A 16,023-nucleotide genomic window follows, 5' to 3' on the forward strand; every position below is an offset into this window, starting at 1 on the left:
CTCAGTGGTTAGCACTGTTGCCTCACAGCAAGAAGTTCCCGGGTTCGAACCCCGGTCTGTCCCAGGTCCTTTCTGTGTGGAGTTTGCATGTTCTCCCCGTGTCCGTGTGGGTTTTCTCCGGGTGCTCCGGTTTCCTCCCACCATCAAGAAAGACATGTATGTTTAGGGTTAATACTCCTGTCAGTGCCCCTGACCAAGGTACTGGCAAAAGAACTGGAGTTGGTCCCCGGGCGCTGCACAGTGGCTGCCCACTGCTCCTAGTTCTAGGAAGGTTCCTAGTAGAGGATGGGTCAAATGCAGAGGATGAATTTCCCCAAGGGGATAAATAAAGAATAACTTAACTTAACTTAAGTAAGAACTCATTTCGCTGTTACCCCAGGTGCTGTGGATAAATGGAGTAGACTGGTGTCTGTCCTAATTGGCGCTTTTTTAAACAATGGAATATTCTCTGCCACGCAAAACAGACGTCCTTATGGATACCCGCTGTTGAAATATGTCGCTAGAATTCTGAAGAAGTTGAGGCACAGTTATGTTTCGTCCGCGAAAACATACAACCTGCGCAAAACATACAACCTGCGCTCCATGCCACTGGGACTCAAACACATCGGCAGCAGAACAAAGTCTCCAGAAACAAACTGGCATATCTTTGGCAACATCGCAAATCGAAGGCAATCGATATCATTATGAACAACAGTTGCTTTCCTGAACCCCTGTCCGCCGTCAGTAATACAAAAACTGTATATGATTACTATAAGACTAAATGCCAAAGCACACTCTCCACTGCAACTCCCTTGGCCACGCCTCCTTGGTACAATACCATTGAAAGAATAGAACCAGGTTATTTTCCAGACACCTGTAATTTCACAACAGAGGAGATGGATAACGTTTTGTCTTCTCTCCCCAATAACACAGCTAGTGGTTCTGATGGAGTCACTTATGAGACACAGAGAGCTACCAGACCCATGTCAGCACAGACCCTCACACATATTTTCAATGCCTGCCTGATCAATCAACGGGTGCCTGACTCCTGGAAAGGTGCCCTTATTCACAGGATACCAAAAAAAGATAATGTTCCGGATGATCCTTCCACTTGGCGTGACATTTCTCTACTCCCCACTATATACAAAGTTTTTCTGAAGTGTCTGCTGGCCCGCATCTTACTGTGGTTGGAAAGTATTCCACAGGAATACTTTCTCCACATCAGAAAGCTTATATCGATAGACGAACATGTATTCTGCTTAAAAACCGGAATAGATGACTTCAAACATGGATCTTCCAGATTTTATACTGTTTTCCTGGATTTCAGAGACGCATTTGGTCCACTTTCCCATGAGGTGATGCTGAATGCACTGGAGGAAATACACCTGCCTCAGCCTTTTGTGAATATTATTTCCAACGTGTACCAAGGCTCTTTTCTCCAGGTTATCTGTGGGCAACAGCTCACAGAGCCAATTTCTCTCAAGGTGGGAATAAAAACTGGCTGTCCCTGGAGTGCCGTGAACTCTATCCTAGCCCTCAACCAATGGATGAAGTGGATCTATCAGTGTGTCCGATCCCCAAACCCTTTGCAGGGCTATGCTGACGATGTACAGGTGACATCTAGACAGGAGGACGTCATCACCAACATGCTGGCACGCACGGATGACTTCCTCCATTGGTCTGGGCTGGAGGTCAAACACACCAAATGTGCTGTGCTCCATGAACGCTGCAGCGGTGGCAACCGCTGGTATAAGGCCAAGAACGACAAGCCCCCCTTGTTTTTAATAATGGGCCAACCCATCAGGGTGTATTCCCGTAATGAGACCTACCCATATTTGGGCCATAAGTTTAACATCGCTGGTGAGTGGGGGGAGCAAGTCGAGGAGCTCACTAAAGAGTTTCTCCATCGTCTCAACCTGATTGACCTGTCTCCCCTCCCTATAGTCTTGAAGCTCCAGGCTGTGAGAGAGGTGGCCTTGGCTAAGGTACAACATCTCTTTGCCAACGTACACATCCCACAAAACACATTGAGAGAAATGACAAATAAAACCGTCCAGCTGGTCAGAAAATGGGCAGGCCTAAACACACACTCAACACGAGACATAATTTTTCTACCCTACGGTGAAGGAGGGCTGGGGGTTCCAAATGTAGAGTGGATTTACACAGAAACCAGGCTAACCCACCTGCTCCACATGCTGAACAATGACGACGTCACTGTCAGAGAAATGGCCAGGGCTTCTCTCCTACTAGACCTACGCAGGAGGAAGATCCCCCTGGCCCCCGCAAATCAGAATAACTTCCTGGGCTTCAGGAGGAAAGATTCTGGGAAATTAGACTCACAAGCCAAGGGCTTTGGGGTCTGGTCTGATTGGCCAGATCTCAATGACCTCTGCAACAGAACAGGGGCCGGTTGCACCAACTGGTCTTAACTATGCCTGGTCGTAACTCCTACGTCGGTCTTAGTTAAGACCATGGACTTACGCCTGTTGCACCAACACGGTTTATGTCTGGTCTTAACTATGCTGGTCGTAGCAATGTGCGTCCATGTGAATTGCCAGGGAATGCACCCTGATTGGATGATGTTGCAAAAAATGTGCCTCGCGACCTGCTTGGAGCACTGTGCCACTACGCTCTCTCAGCCACTACTGTAAAACACCCTCCCTCCTCCCATCCTCCCTCGCTCCGGGGGAAAAATGGCGGCTATTGAGCAGACAGAGTCAGTCTGAATGAACGAATGAATGAATTGAATGTAACGTTCCCAATTCTATGTATTAACTTCTAAAAAACTAACGGCAACATTTTGGAAGGCGGGTTAGGTTAACTAGTTAGTTATAATCTAACGTGCTTTCAAAGACGGCGAACTGGCGGTGTTACGACGATGACGGTCAAAAAGGTCTCCGCGGAGATCTCTGTTACAGGCAGGCTCTACGCCTCCTCCTGACGAGGCGTAGGAGTTACGCCTGGTCTTAGTGAAAATAAGGCTTAAAAGTTGTCTTGGTGCAACCGGCGTAGCTGTTAGGTCGTAAAGTTACGACCAACTTAGCTTAAGACCAGTGTAAGACCAGTTGGTGCAACCGGCCCCAGGAGTTTAGTTAAGATGGGCAAAAACCAACTCACAAGCTGAAGTGCCCATTTCTGATGGATTAATTACCGACCCCTGTGTGGCTGTAGAGGCTACTATCACCCAGCAGGGGGCAGACACTAAACTACAGAAAGACACTTCAAGAAGAGTTCTGCTCAGCATGAAGCAGACCGAGACCAAACAACATTGGTGTGGACTTCGACTGCAGGGAAAGTTTGCCTGTGTTGACTTTGCTGACCACTCTGTCTCACATTCAATCTATAAGAATGCTGCTATTGGTGAGGATGTATTAACATTTACCATCAACACAAGACTGCAGGTATTACCAACTATATAGTATAAAGTATAATTTGTCAACCTGGTATCCCAACACTCATAATGCATTCTGTTTAAACCATCATGATTCTGAGCAACATCTGGAATCCATTGCACATATTACAAATGGATGTAATGCATATAAAAACCTGTACATTGCTCGCCACAACCGTATTGTTGACATTGTGTCTGATGCAGTACAAAATATCCTACCATCTAGTGCGGCAATGCATAAACATTCAAGAGTGTTACCAGAATGGTTCAACCATACTTGTGATGTCTTTTCCTGCATCCCCAATACACCCGATGTTGTCTATGTTGACACTAGTCACAAGGAGGTCCTGATTCTAGAGGTAGGCTGTGTTTTTGATCTGTACATGGACCAGGCTTTCCAAGATAAATATTCCAAGTATCAACCACTACTTGAAATTATAACCAACTTTGGGTACAGATGTAGATTCTGTGTGCTCATATTCGGAAGCCTGGGCCATGTACATACATGTACCATTAGTGGTCTGAACATTGCTGGCATGTCTAAGAGCAAAGCCAAACAGCTTGCTAAATATTGCTCTGTTTCAGCTGTCATAGGCAGCCTTGCTGTGTGGAGGAGAAGGTGCTATGTGTACCCTTAAGGCCATGGCACACCAATCAAACATTCTCAAACAAACACCAACAAACACCAACAGACAATTGTCTGTGAATGTTGGCAGATGTTGGAGATTGTTTGAAAGCATGGCACACCGACCAAACATATTCAGCACAACAGTCCCAAACATGTAAAAAAGAAACACCAGAAAAATGGAAACTGCATTGTGTTACAGCACATAGAAGATGGCTCAGACTGACGAAGTTAGTTATACATCTGTCGAGTAATACAATGATACACCCAGTTTATTTATTTTGTAGCGACAGATGGCCTTAAACGCCACACTCACGTGACGCTTCTTGAGAGAGAGGTGAGGGAACGTGCATATTTCTGCAGACTTTATCGAGGGACCATGAAGGCGTCATGTGACAGGCAACCGCAGGCAACGCTAGTTGAAGCTTGGAGGTCCTGCTGATGGCAGCTGCAACAGTGTTTTCTCTGCTATCAACCTGGTTAATCTCGCTATATTCTTCATCACAGCGGGTCATTACCCACTGTGCACTTAATCGTGCACTAGTTCTGCATAAGCACCTGCAGCTCTCTCCTTATTTTACTGACGTTCTCAGTGATCACACGGCTGTTTACATGTGTTTCTGAACGGCTAGCTAGTTATTAGCATAGCTCGTTGTTAGCCGTCATGGATGTTCTCTCTCTCCCTCATTATGTAACCTTGCTGCGCAAAACATTACTTATTTGCGGGAGTGCATGGGAGAAGTCTCCCGATAGTGTTGTTGATGCCCAGTGTGATGGCACATGGTTGGCAGAGAAACGTATGTTTGCTGCGTCGCGTGTAACGTTAGGAGGCTCTGCCTCTGACCAAACTGACCAGACAACCGCATGCATTAGGCACGCATGCGTGAGCTCCGTTTCCATGGATACGCGACTGAAAACATGGGAAGTTACCAGACAACAGCGAACAGCGAACAACGCCGGATTGAACAAGTCGAATCCTGGCAAACATGACAGAACATCGCCGAACATCGCCAAACACGAACAGACAAGGACAGACAGCTATGGCACACCAAACGAACATTTGTCTTTGTTCGTGTTTGTTTGTGTTTGTTTGAGAATGTTCGTTTGGTGTGCCATGGGCTTTAGGTGCCCATGAAATGTCTAACCCGTATTTGATTCCCTGTAATTTTAAAATAATTTGTGGAAGCAAATAAAGAATTCAAATGTGTGTGTGTGTGGGTGTGTGTGTGTGTGTGTGCTCTTCCTGTATCTGGCTATGTTGAAGTGGTGTTGAGACCACCCTAGTTTGCTCTGGAGCTTCCAGCATATAGACAGGTGCTGTGGTTAACCGCTGCAGGCTGTCATGTTGGAAGAAACCGAAACAAACAGATTTCTCTCACACGCCACACACACAGATGCATCTTTTATGTCCATATATTTTTGAAGTCATATTTGTATTTTTTTAAGCCTCTACGAGTGACTTTGTCACTACGAGCACGAGAGTGCACCTGAGATGTAGTCACCTGAAAAGTCACCTGGAAGGGGGGTTAGGGTTTGGCATTAGACCCTTCTCACGGGGGCCATTTTGTGTGGAAAAGGCAGAATAAACACAGGTGCAAGCAAAACACTAATGAGGGCTTCCAACTTTCATGATTGGAATTTGGATCCATCAGTCTCATGAGATCTGGCGAGTGATGTCACTCAACTGGAAGTGATGTCACGCAATTGCTCGACTGTGATGTCATCAGGCAGTCGTGATGACACTTGAGCAAATGTTGAATGCATTTGCAATTGCCCAACTGTGATGCCACTTGAGCAACTGTGATCTATCTTATCTTAGGGTGCCTTCTCACTGGCGCCCCGGTACCGTTCCCGAGCACACTTGTCCCCAAATTGACCCCAGTTTCGGAACATTTGACGAGTGTGAACGTTGCGTTCTGTTCTGCGTTGCGTTCCGTTCTGTTCTGCTCCCGGGTGCACAACGGGGAACCGTGACAGGATCCACTTGAAAAGGTGGTCTGGGGGGAGCGCTTTGGCGTGCCCGGGCACGGAACACTTGCGAGTGTGAAAGCCAACCGTTCCGAACCTCATAGACAACACACGGAGCAAGGATACACTGCAGGCATAGATGCTGATGCAAGTGTCCATACTAGACACACAAACGCACGCACGCACACACACACACACACACTCACACACACGCACGCACGCACACACACACACACACACACACACACACACTCATTCACTCACTCACTCACCTCTGTATTCTCCACAGTGAGAGACCGTGTGAGGACCAAGATGGAGAGAGACATCTTAGCAGACGTCAACCACCCATTTGTTGTCAAACTGCACTATGGTGAGTCAGCCCACAGCTGTTTCTCTTTACATGTATTTATTCCATTATTGATATTTCTCAATCGATTTTTTTGTGAGCTTGAACTTAAATTGCAGAAATGTTTAGCCCTACTGTAATGCTCTGTAGCCACTTATGCCGCCTGATTTATAATTTAATCTAAGGCTGGCTTTACACGCTGAAGCTTTCAGGCAACTAGTTGCAGGTTGCAAATTGCATGAAACATAATTTTCATGCAACTTGACATTTACACAAAGCAATTCAAAAAAGTCTCATCTCTCATGCAACAACCTAGCTAGATTGGTAATGTTTCATCTGTCATTTTGTGTTTCCTTTTCTCTCGATTAATTCGCACATCAACAATATTTTCCGAACCTAAATCAGTCAATGCAACCGTGCATACCAACGGCGAAGTTTTGCTGAGCGTTATTGCTGTGTTTATTTTATTGCGGTGTTTATTTTTTCGAACCACGGTCGATTTTTCAGAAATTCGCTTCCGACGTGTACACATCTGTGGCTGTGATTGACAGGTGGGTCAAAACTCGCATCGCAATTTCGTGCCGTATATTCGCATCGCTCTTGATGTGTAAGGACCATTAGTCTTAATATTTTGCATAGATTACTGTATCAAGTGGGGAGCGTCACTCATTCATTGTTGCAACTTGCATCTTTGTATCTTATTATGCCTCCGCCGGCGATAGCCAGGCCGGAGGCATTATGGATCCGGGTTGTCCGTCCGTCTGGACGTCCGTACGTACGTCCGTCCGTCCGTACGAGGTTCGTTAACGCGATATCTGAGGAACGCCTTGACGGAATTTCATCAAATTTGCCTCAAACATCGACTTAGACTCAAGGATGATCTGATTAGATTTTCGTGGTCAAAGGTCAAAGGTCAAGGTCATTGTGACCTCTCGAACGCCATTTTCATTACATTACATTACATTACATTACGTCATTTGGCAGACGCTTTTATCCAAAGCGACTTACAATAACACATTTTTGTCAGCAATAGAGCAATCTACTATGGAGCACAGTCTGTGATAACTACAACTTCTGAAGGAACAGTGGTACAAGTTTAGGTTAGTGGTATAAGTTAAGGTTAGTGTTTTTTTTTGTTTTTTTTTGGGTGAAAGAGAGAACGAAGTTAGATCAAGAAGGGCCCAGATGGAGCCTGAAAAGGTGCGTCTTTAGTCTTTTCCGAAAGATCGGCAGTGATTCAGCCGTCCTGACCGAAGGTGGAAGCTCGTTCCACCATTGAGGTGCCAGGGACGAGAAGAGTCGAGATCGGGATGAGCGACTTTTGAGCCCCCGTAGCGAAGGAGGGGCGAGGCGACCTGCACTGGTGGAGGAGCGAAGGGAGCGCTGAGAGGTTTGGAACCTGACCATAGATTGCAGGTACAGGGGAGCTGACTGGTGTACTGCCCGGTAGGCCAGTACCAGTGTCTTGAATTTGATGCGGGCCGAGATGGTTAACGCGATATCTCAGGAATGCCTTGACGGAATTTCATCAAATTTGCCTCAAACATCGACTTCGACTCAAGGATGAACTGATTAGATTTTGGTGGTCAAAGGTCAAAGGCCAAGGTCACTGTGACCTCTTGAACGCCATTTTCAAGCTTGTTAACGCGATATCTCAGGAATGCCTTGACGGAATTTAATCAAACTTGTCTCAAACATCGACTTGGACTCAAGGATGAACTGATTAGATTTTGGTGGTCAAAGGTCAAGGTCACTGTGACCTCGATCGCCATTTTCAAGCTAGTTAGCGCAACATCTCAGAAATGCCTTGACGGAGTTAATTCAAACTTGTCTCAAACATCGACTTGGACTCAATGATGAACTGATTCGATTTTCGTGGTCAAAGGTCAAGGTCACTGTGACCTCACGAATGCCATTCCCAAGTTTGTTAAAGCGATATCTCAAGAACGGCTTGATGGAATTTCATCAAATTTGCCTCAAACATCGACTTGGGCGCAAGGATGAAAGGATTACATTTTGGTGATCAAAGGTCAAGGTCACTGTGACCTCACGAACGCCATTCCCAAGTTGGTTAACGCAATATCTCAAGAACGGCTTGATATAATTTCTTCTGATTTGGCTCAAATGTCCACTTGGACTCAAGGATGAACTGATTACATTTTGGTGGTCAAAGTTCAAGGTCACTGTGACCTCACACACCCAATTTCCAAGCTCTGTAACGCAACATCTCAGGAGCGCCTTGGCGGAATTTCTACCAATTTGCCTCAAATGGCGATTTGGACTCAAGAATTAACTAATGGCGGAGGCAAAAGCCGCGTTGTGGTCGTTCTAGTTTTGTATCATTTTCTAGCTGGACATAATATCAATTTGGACGTGTTGTATCAGGTTTTCTTCTGCCACTGGCTCATCAGTGCATTAAAGCCCCATTCAGCAGCTTTTCCAAGTTTTGCTATTGGAGAACCTGTGCCCTCTGGTGGAGAAACTGTGCCCTCTGGGTGCATCGCTATCGATATCACCGTTCAAAGTAGAGGTCGACCGATATGGGTTTTTCAATTGTCGATGCCGATATTTAGAGAGCAGGGCGGCCGATGGCCGATATATAATGCAGATTATTTTATTTATTGTATTTTATTTTATTGCATTTGATTAAATACAATGATTTAAATATAATAATGAATAAGAGTATTTGGGTAAAAAAACAAGCAGCCTATAATTCCATTATCTATTCATGCACATTGAGAATCTAATATAACAAATACATCTATTATAAGATGGTTATCTTAGCCAGTAACATGCTTTAGATTTATTTTATTTTATTAATGAAATACAAAAATACAGAAGAAGTGCCTGGTAGGTTAAGGGAGAGCATGTATGTCAGAGACCTCATTCAACTGTATTATTCTATTAACTGATTTCTCAATATTAACTCATTGAATGCCAATGACGACAGCTGTCGTCAATTCAAATACTGACGTAGAGTGCCAATGACGACGGTTGTCGTCAATTGCGTTTTTTGACGGTGGGACGTGGATCAATCCCTGATACATCTCTGGTACAACTATTGTAGCTATTGGAGGTCTATAACCTATTTTACAGAACCCTTAGGTGGCGACAGTGCTCTCCACATAACAGAAAGGCAAGGAAAAAACAAAGAAGAAGTCGTTATGGAAACGGAAATCGCATCGCATCCGTATGCATCGATATGCTGAAGCACGTTACTGCAGCTGTGCCTGCAGCAGCCAATCTGCTCCCACAATTGAGCCGCTCTGTGTCGGTTGCGACAGTACATCTGCACATCCACACCGTGGAGTTATTATTCTCAACTGGAAGCATCGTTGCCGGTGACAAACACACGCGGAACGCTGTAAAAAAGCCTGGCTGTTCCGCACCCTTCACTGTGCGCACAGCAAACTCAGCAGAGAGCCACCACAGACAGGAGGAGGAGTGTGCAGTTGAGGCGAGGCGGGGCGGGGCGGGGCGGGGGGGGGGGGGGGGGGGCACGCAGAGCAGCACGCAACACCCAGACAGACCCAGGCAGCAGGACAGGATTGACAAACGCAAGCCAGAATATCCGATGCCCACCAGCAGCAAATCAAGACCAGCAAGAAGCTGCAACCAGCAGCGCACGCAGGGGCCAGCGCTGCTGGTTGTAGCTAAAAATATTATTCTGCCAAACAAAATTCCCTGGCCTAAACTGTTTTATTGAAGGAAATTATTTTTGAGGTGTGACTACATTAGAAAAGATTAGCTTCAGAGTCAGTGTGTGCTTGAAATGTTTAATTTCACAAAAGGCCAATTATCTCAGCTTCTAGAAAAAAATTACTTTTTTTGGATGAATCAAGCCATCTTCTCCGGCTCATAACTAAAGAACGGAAAATGGGATCAATAAACTTTTTTTTGCAGATGATAGAATAGAGTCTCATCGTTCTTTGTGCGTGTTCAGTGTTTACATAGTAATATCACACAATATTCTGTGGGCCTCGAGAAATCACTGAAAACGCTCTGAAACTCTGGCACTGGGAGCGTCCGTTCTCCAAAAGTGGCTGGCACTCAATGAGTTAATATTATTATTATTACAAAAGAGTGTGGGCCTGAAATTCGGCACGGGATTGTGGGAATCACGCAAGTTTTCGGGAATTCCCGCATATTTTGAATTTAGAATGCGGGACATGGCACCCATTCTCTTTCTCTTTCCTCCTTCCCCACCTCTCCTTCCCTGCTCTCTCCTCCCCCACATCCCCCCGCTCTCCCTCCCCCCTCCCCTCTCCTGCTCTCTCCTCCTTCCCCTGCTCCTTCCCCACCTCCTCTACTCCCCAACATTTCCCATTCCCTCCCCACCTCATCACTTTCCTGCTCTCTCCTCTCTCACATTCCCCCTGCTCTCCCTCCCTTCTCCTCCTCTCTCCTCTGCTCTATCCTATATTTCTATATTTTCTATATTTCTCTCAAGATTCAAGATTCAAGATTTTTATTGTCACTCCGTAGTACAAGTATCACGTGTGAAATTCTTGTGCTGTGAACTCCGTTTACAACATAGTACAAATATAACAGGGCATATGAGTGCAAAAACAACAAGAGACACAACAAGCAATAAGGCAGTAGAGTGATAAGACAAGTCAGAGACAGTGGCATATTCACTGCACATAGGTGCACATGTCATGTGCATACTTTGGACGTACTTAAGCATTTTGAATTCGACGTATTTGACGTACAGGTGCAAATAGCATATACCTAGTTAAACATACAATTAAACATTACACATACATAATGGTAGCATCTACAGTGCGGTACAGTACAGCTACTACACTATTTGTGTATGTTAAGGAGCCTCGTGGCCTGCGGGAAGAAACTGTCCCTTTTTGATGATCTTCAGGGACCTCCTGAGGCACCGCTGGTTATATCGTTCCTGCAGTTCTGGCAGCTCACATCCTGTTACGTGCTGGGCCGCGTGTCTCACTCTTCGTAGCGCCCTACGGTCCATGGTGGTACATTTCCCGTGGTGAAGCAGCCAGTCAGCAGGCTTTCAATGGTGCCTCTGTAGAAGTCCCTAAGGATTTCTGGCCTTAGCCCAAATTTCTTTAGGCGCCTGAGTCTGTGTAGTTGCTGTTGGGCCTTTTTGACAACAGTGGCGGTGTGACCGGCCCTTGTCAGGTCCTGGTGGATGTTGACTCCCAGGTACTTGAAGCTGTCCACTCTTTCCACCACTGTGCCGTTGATGGTGATTGGGGGGTGTGCCACCCCCCCCCCCCCCCCTCCTGTAGTCTACAATTATCTCCTTGGTCTTGGAGACGTTCAGAGAGAGGTGGTTGTCCTGGCACCACTGTTCTAGGGCCTTCACCTCCTCTCTGTAGGCCGTCTCGTCGCCCCTGGAGATCAGCCCCACGACTGCTGTGTCGTCTGCAAACTTCACGATGGTGTTAGAGATTTGAGTCGCCACGCAGTCGTGGGTGTAGAGGTCGTACCAGAAGGGGCTGGAGACGCATCCCTGGGGCGCTCCTATGCTGATGGTCAGTGGGGAGGAGGTGAGGTTGCCCACTCTCACCACCTGGCGGCGGTCTGTCAGAAAGTCCAGGATCCAGTCACACATTGCTGTGTTTAGTCTCAGGACCTTGAGCTTGCTTACCAGCCTGGAGGGTACTATGGTGTTGAATGCTGAGCTGTAGTCCACGAACAGCATTCTCACATACGTGTCCTTCCCCTCCAGGTGTGAGAGGGCAGTGTGGAGTACGTGTGCTACTGCATCCGCAGTGCTCCTGTTGGGTCGGTATGCAAATTGGAGAGGGGGAGGTGGAGAGGAGAGGGGGAGGGGGGGTGGTGAGGGGGAGGAGAGGGGGGGGGGCAAGGTGGGGGGGGGAGATGTGGTGGGTTGGGGGGTGGGCGCTCTGGCAGAGGGGTCAAACCTGGCGTAGAACGCGTTGAGTTCGTCCGGCAGGGTGGGTGACGCGTTGGGGTTTTGCTGTTGTCTTTCCCCTTTGAAGTCTGTGGCAGCGTGTAGTCCTCTCCACAGGTGTCTGGGGTTGTTGGAGTCCAGTTTCGCCTCCAGCTGCCTGCCGTATTCTCTCCGCGTTTTTTGGATTGTAGCTCGGAGGGCGTATTTCGTCTGCTTGTATTGTTCTGGCGTCCCGGACTTGAAGGCGGTGGTCCGGGCGTGAAGTGCAGCCCGGACATCACAGTTGATCCAGGGTTTCTGGTTTGGCATTGTTTTAACGGTTTTTGTGGGGACTATGTCCTCGGTGCATTTTTTTATAAAACATGACACCGTTTCAGCATATTCTTCCAGGTCTCCTGTGTTGAATTCCCCCCATATCACTTGGTCGAAACAGTCTCTCAGGATGTCATCTGATTGGTCTGACCAGCTTTGGGTGGTTCGGTAGGTTGGGGGGTGTTGTTTGAGCTTTGTGTCTAGGGACGAGCCAGATAGAGGCGTGGTCCGATTTGCCGAATGGGGGGCGGGGTGTTGCTTTGTAGCAGCCAGGAATATTTGTGTAGCACTGGTCCAATGTGTTTTTACCTCGTGTGCTGAAATGTATGTTCTGGTGTAGGGTGGGCATTCTTTTTTTCAGGTTCGCTCTATTAAAATCCCCTGCGACCACCAGCGCCGTTTCTGGCTGTCTTGCCTTCTGTGCGCTGAGCGTTATTTGTGTCTGCTTGTGGTGGGATATACACAGCTGTGAGGGTGACTGTGGTAAACTCCCTTGGACTGTAGTGAGGTACGCACTGAAGCATGACATACTCCAGGTCTGCTGAGCAAAACGTCCCGATATTAGTGTTGTTGGTACTCCAGTTCTTATTAATCATCAAACAAACACCGCCCCCTCTCTTCTTACCGGAATGTTTTGCGTCTTGTCTCTATAACGTCTCTATAACTTGTTCAATGTGTTATCATTACTACTGTAATTTGCTACTGTTGTGTCAGCTAGAATTAGCTAGACATATTTTCTGTGAAGCCCTCTTGAGACATGCTTGTGAATTAGGGCTATACAAATAAACTTGACTTGACTTGACTAATCCCACATCTGTTTGCGGGGGCCAATGTCTCTGCATGTATCATGAATATCGAGTATAAATTGTCATGCTACATGTTTTTACTCTGCCGTAATAAGCGGCCTTGTGAGCGCAGGCAGCGGCCGATGCTGATTAATTAAAAATGCCAATAATCGGCGCCGATTAATCGGTCTACTGTCTACCTCTAGTTCACTTCAAAGTCAACAAAACACCGTGCCAGAAAGCTCTATGTACATGTTGTGACATCGGGTACTCACCAGAATCAGAATCAGCTTTATTGGCCAAGTATGCAAACACATGCAAGGAATTGGGCTCCGGTTAGCTTTGCTCTCAAGTACACACAGAGTACACAAGTACACAGATATAGAGAAAAATAAAAAAGGAGAAAGAAGGTTACACATAGTCAAGGCAAGAATACTTTGTAAAAAATACTCTTTTTACAGTGACTGCTATATACAATGTAGTAAAGTGGCTATTTTTAAATATGAATATATTAGGGAGTGTACAGTCAAAGTGTACGGTAGGTGTGCAACAACGTTTGTAAACAAGGCTTATACAGGGATTGCATTTTAAATATGAGTATATAAGGGAATGTACAATAAATGTGTGCAGTAAAATGTGAAACACTAAACAACAAGTTTCGTAGACAAGGATTATGCAGATATTACACGGTACACGGTACAGTTGTATGCCGTTCAATGTGAACAAGGCTTGAGTTTACAGTGAACACAGTGAACAATGAACATAAATTAAGTGAGTGGCTGGTTTAAGTGGTTTTAAGGTGTTCAACAAAGTAATGGCCTGTGGGTAGAAACTGTTTTTGCATCTATTGGTTTTGGCGTGCAGAGCTCTGAAGCGTCTGCCCGAGGGGAGGAGTTCAAACAGGTCGTGGCCAGGGTGAGATGAGTCCGTGATGATCTTTCCTGCCCTTTTTTTTACTCTGGAGGAGTACAAGTCTTGGATGGAGGGCAGGTTGGCACCGATGATCTTCTCTGCGGTCCTGACTGTCCGTTGGAGTCTGCGCTTCTCCTGTTTGGTGGCAGAGCCAAACCAGACAGAGATGGAGTTGCAGAGGACAGACTGGATGATGACAGTGTAGAACTTCACCAGCAGCTCCTGGGGCAGTTTGTACTTCCTGAGCCGGCGCAGGAAGTACCTTTTTGATGATGGAGCCAATGTTGGCCTCCCACTTTAGGTCCTTGGAGATAATGGATCCCAGGAACTTGTAGGAGTCCACCGTAGACACTGTGCTGTTGGAGATGATGAGGGGGGGCAATGCAGGGGGGCTTTTCCTGAAGTCTATAATCATCTCTACAGTTTTGAGCTGGTTCAGTTCAAGGTTGTTTTGACCACACCAGAGGGCCAGGCGTTCAACCTCCTGTCTGTAGGCAGACTCATCGCCGTCTCGGATGAGGCCGATGACTGTTGTGTCGTCTGCAAACTTCAGGAGTTTGACGGATGGGTCCCCTGAGGTGAAGTCGTTTGTGTATAGCAGAAATAACCAGGATGAGAGCACGCACCCCTGGGGGGTGCCAGTGCTGATTATTCGGATGCCGGATGTGGTTTTTCCCAGCCTCACTTGCTGCGACCTGTCTGTCAGGAAGTTTATGATCCACTGACGAGTGGAGGCAGGCACACCGAGCTGGGTGAGTTTGGTACGGAGGATTTCTGGAATGATCGTGTTGAACGCCGAGCTGAAGTCGATGAACAGGATCCTGGCGTATGTCCTTGGGGAGTCGATGTGATGCAGTATGTGGTGCAGTCCTGTATTGACTCCATCATCTACTGACCTGTTTGCCCGGTAGGCAAACTGCAGGGGGTCCATCAGGTGACCTGTTGCGTCCTTCAGGTGGGCCTGCACCAGCCTCTCAAAGGATTTCATGGCTACACACGTCAGGGCCACAGGTCTATAGTCATTTAAACCTTTGATGGCGGCCTTTTTCTTTCGGAACCGGGATTATGGTGGAGTGTTTAAAGCAGGAGGGGACTTTGCATTGTTCCAGTGATCTGTTGAAAATCTGGGTGAAGATTGGAGACAGCTGATCAGCGCATGCTTTAAGGCAAGAGGGAGAGACTCCATCCGGCCCGGGAGACTTCCTGGTCTTTTGTTTCTCGAAAAGCTTCCGCACCTCTTCCTCACAGATCTTTAGTGCTGGTGGGGAGGGTTGCTATGGAGGACAGTGGGGAGGGGAGGGGGGTTGTCAGGGGAGAGGTGAGTGGCGGTTAAGACTGGTGACTTGCTGGGAGCATGGGAGGGGGGGGGGGGTTGTGGTGGGCTTGATAGTGCATTCAGGGGGTGGGGTGTTATAGAGGGCTTTTCAAAACCACACCACGTGATGAAATAATAATTCATAGTTACGTGAAACGTCATTTTCTTAGCAAATCCGCACCGAGTTACTTCCTTGTTTTCCTGAACACAGCGCATGCACAGTATGCCGCACATGCTGCCTCCAGGCTGCCTCCGGGACGCCTGGAGCATGTTTGTGCCGGCCCGGCACAAACATGCTTAGTGCCAGGAGAGGCCTTTAGAGGGCGATGTGGGACATAGAGGCAACATTCTCCCTGTTACAAGTCACTGGACCATCTTCAATGACTAAAAAACTGTTCTATTAAGGTGAAAAAGTTACTGATTGGGGCTTTAATAGCCTACTTATCAGCCTTTTGATTGGCTGTTGCATGAAACTAGTTTCACAAAGTTGAGGGTTTTTG

General features: G+C 47.0%; 1 protein-coding gene across 5 annotated transcripts in view; it reads left to right on the top strand.

Annotated features, from left to right (window-relative positions):
- rps6ka1 (ribosomal protein S6 kinase a, polypeptide 1) overlaps positions 1–16,023 on the top strand; it is a 192,304-nt gene that overhangs the window by 132,327 nt on the left and 43,954 nt on the right. For all 5 annotated transcript variants that reach the window (XM_083633915.1, XM_083633916.1, XM_083633918.1 and 2 more), the window contains one exon: positions 6,253–6,333. In XM_083633915.1, coding sequence (XP_083490041.1) covers positions 6,253–6,333 — 81 coding nt within the window. The remainder of the gene's footprint in view (positions 1–6,252; positions 6,334–16,023) is intronic.

This window comes from Poromitra crassiceps, assembly GCF_964638095.1.
Source record: "Poromitra crassiceps genome assembly, chromosome: 3".
NCBI lineage: Eukaryota > Metazoa > Chordata > Actinopteri > Beryciformes > Melamphaidae > Poromitra > Poromitra crassiceps.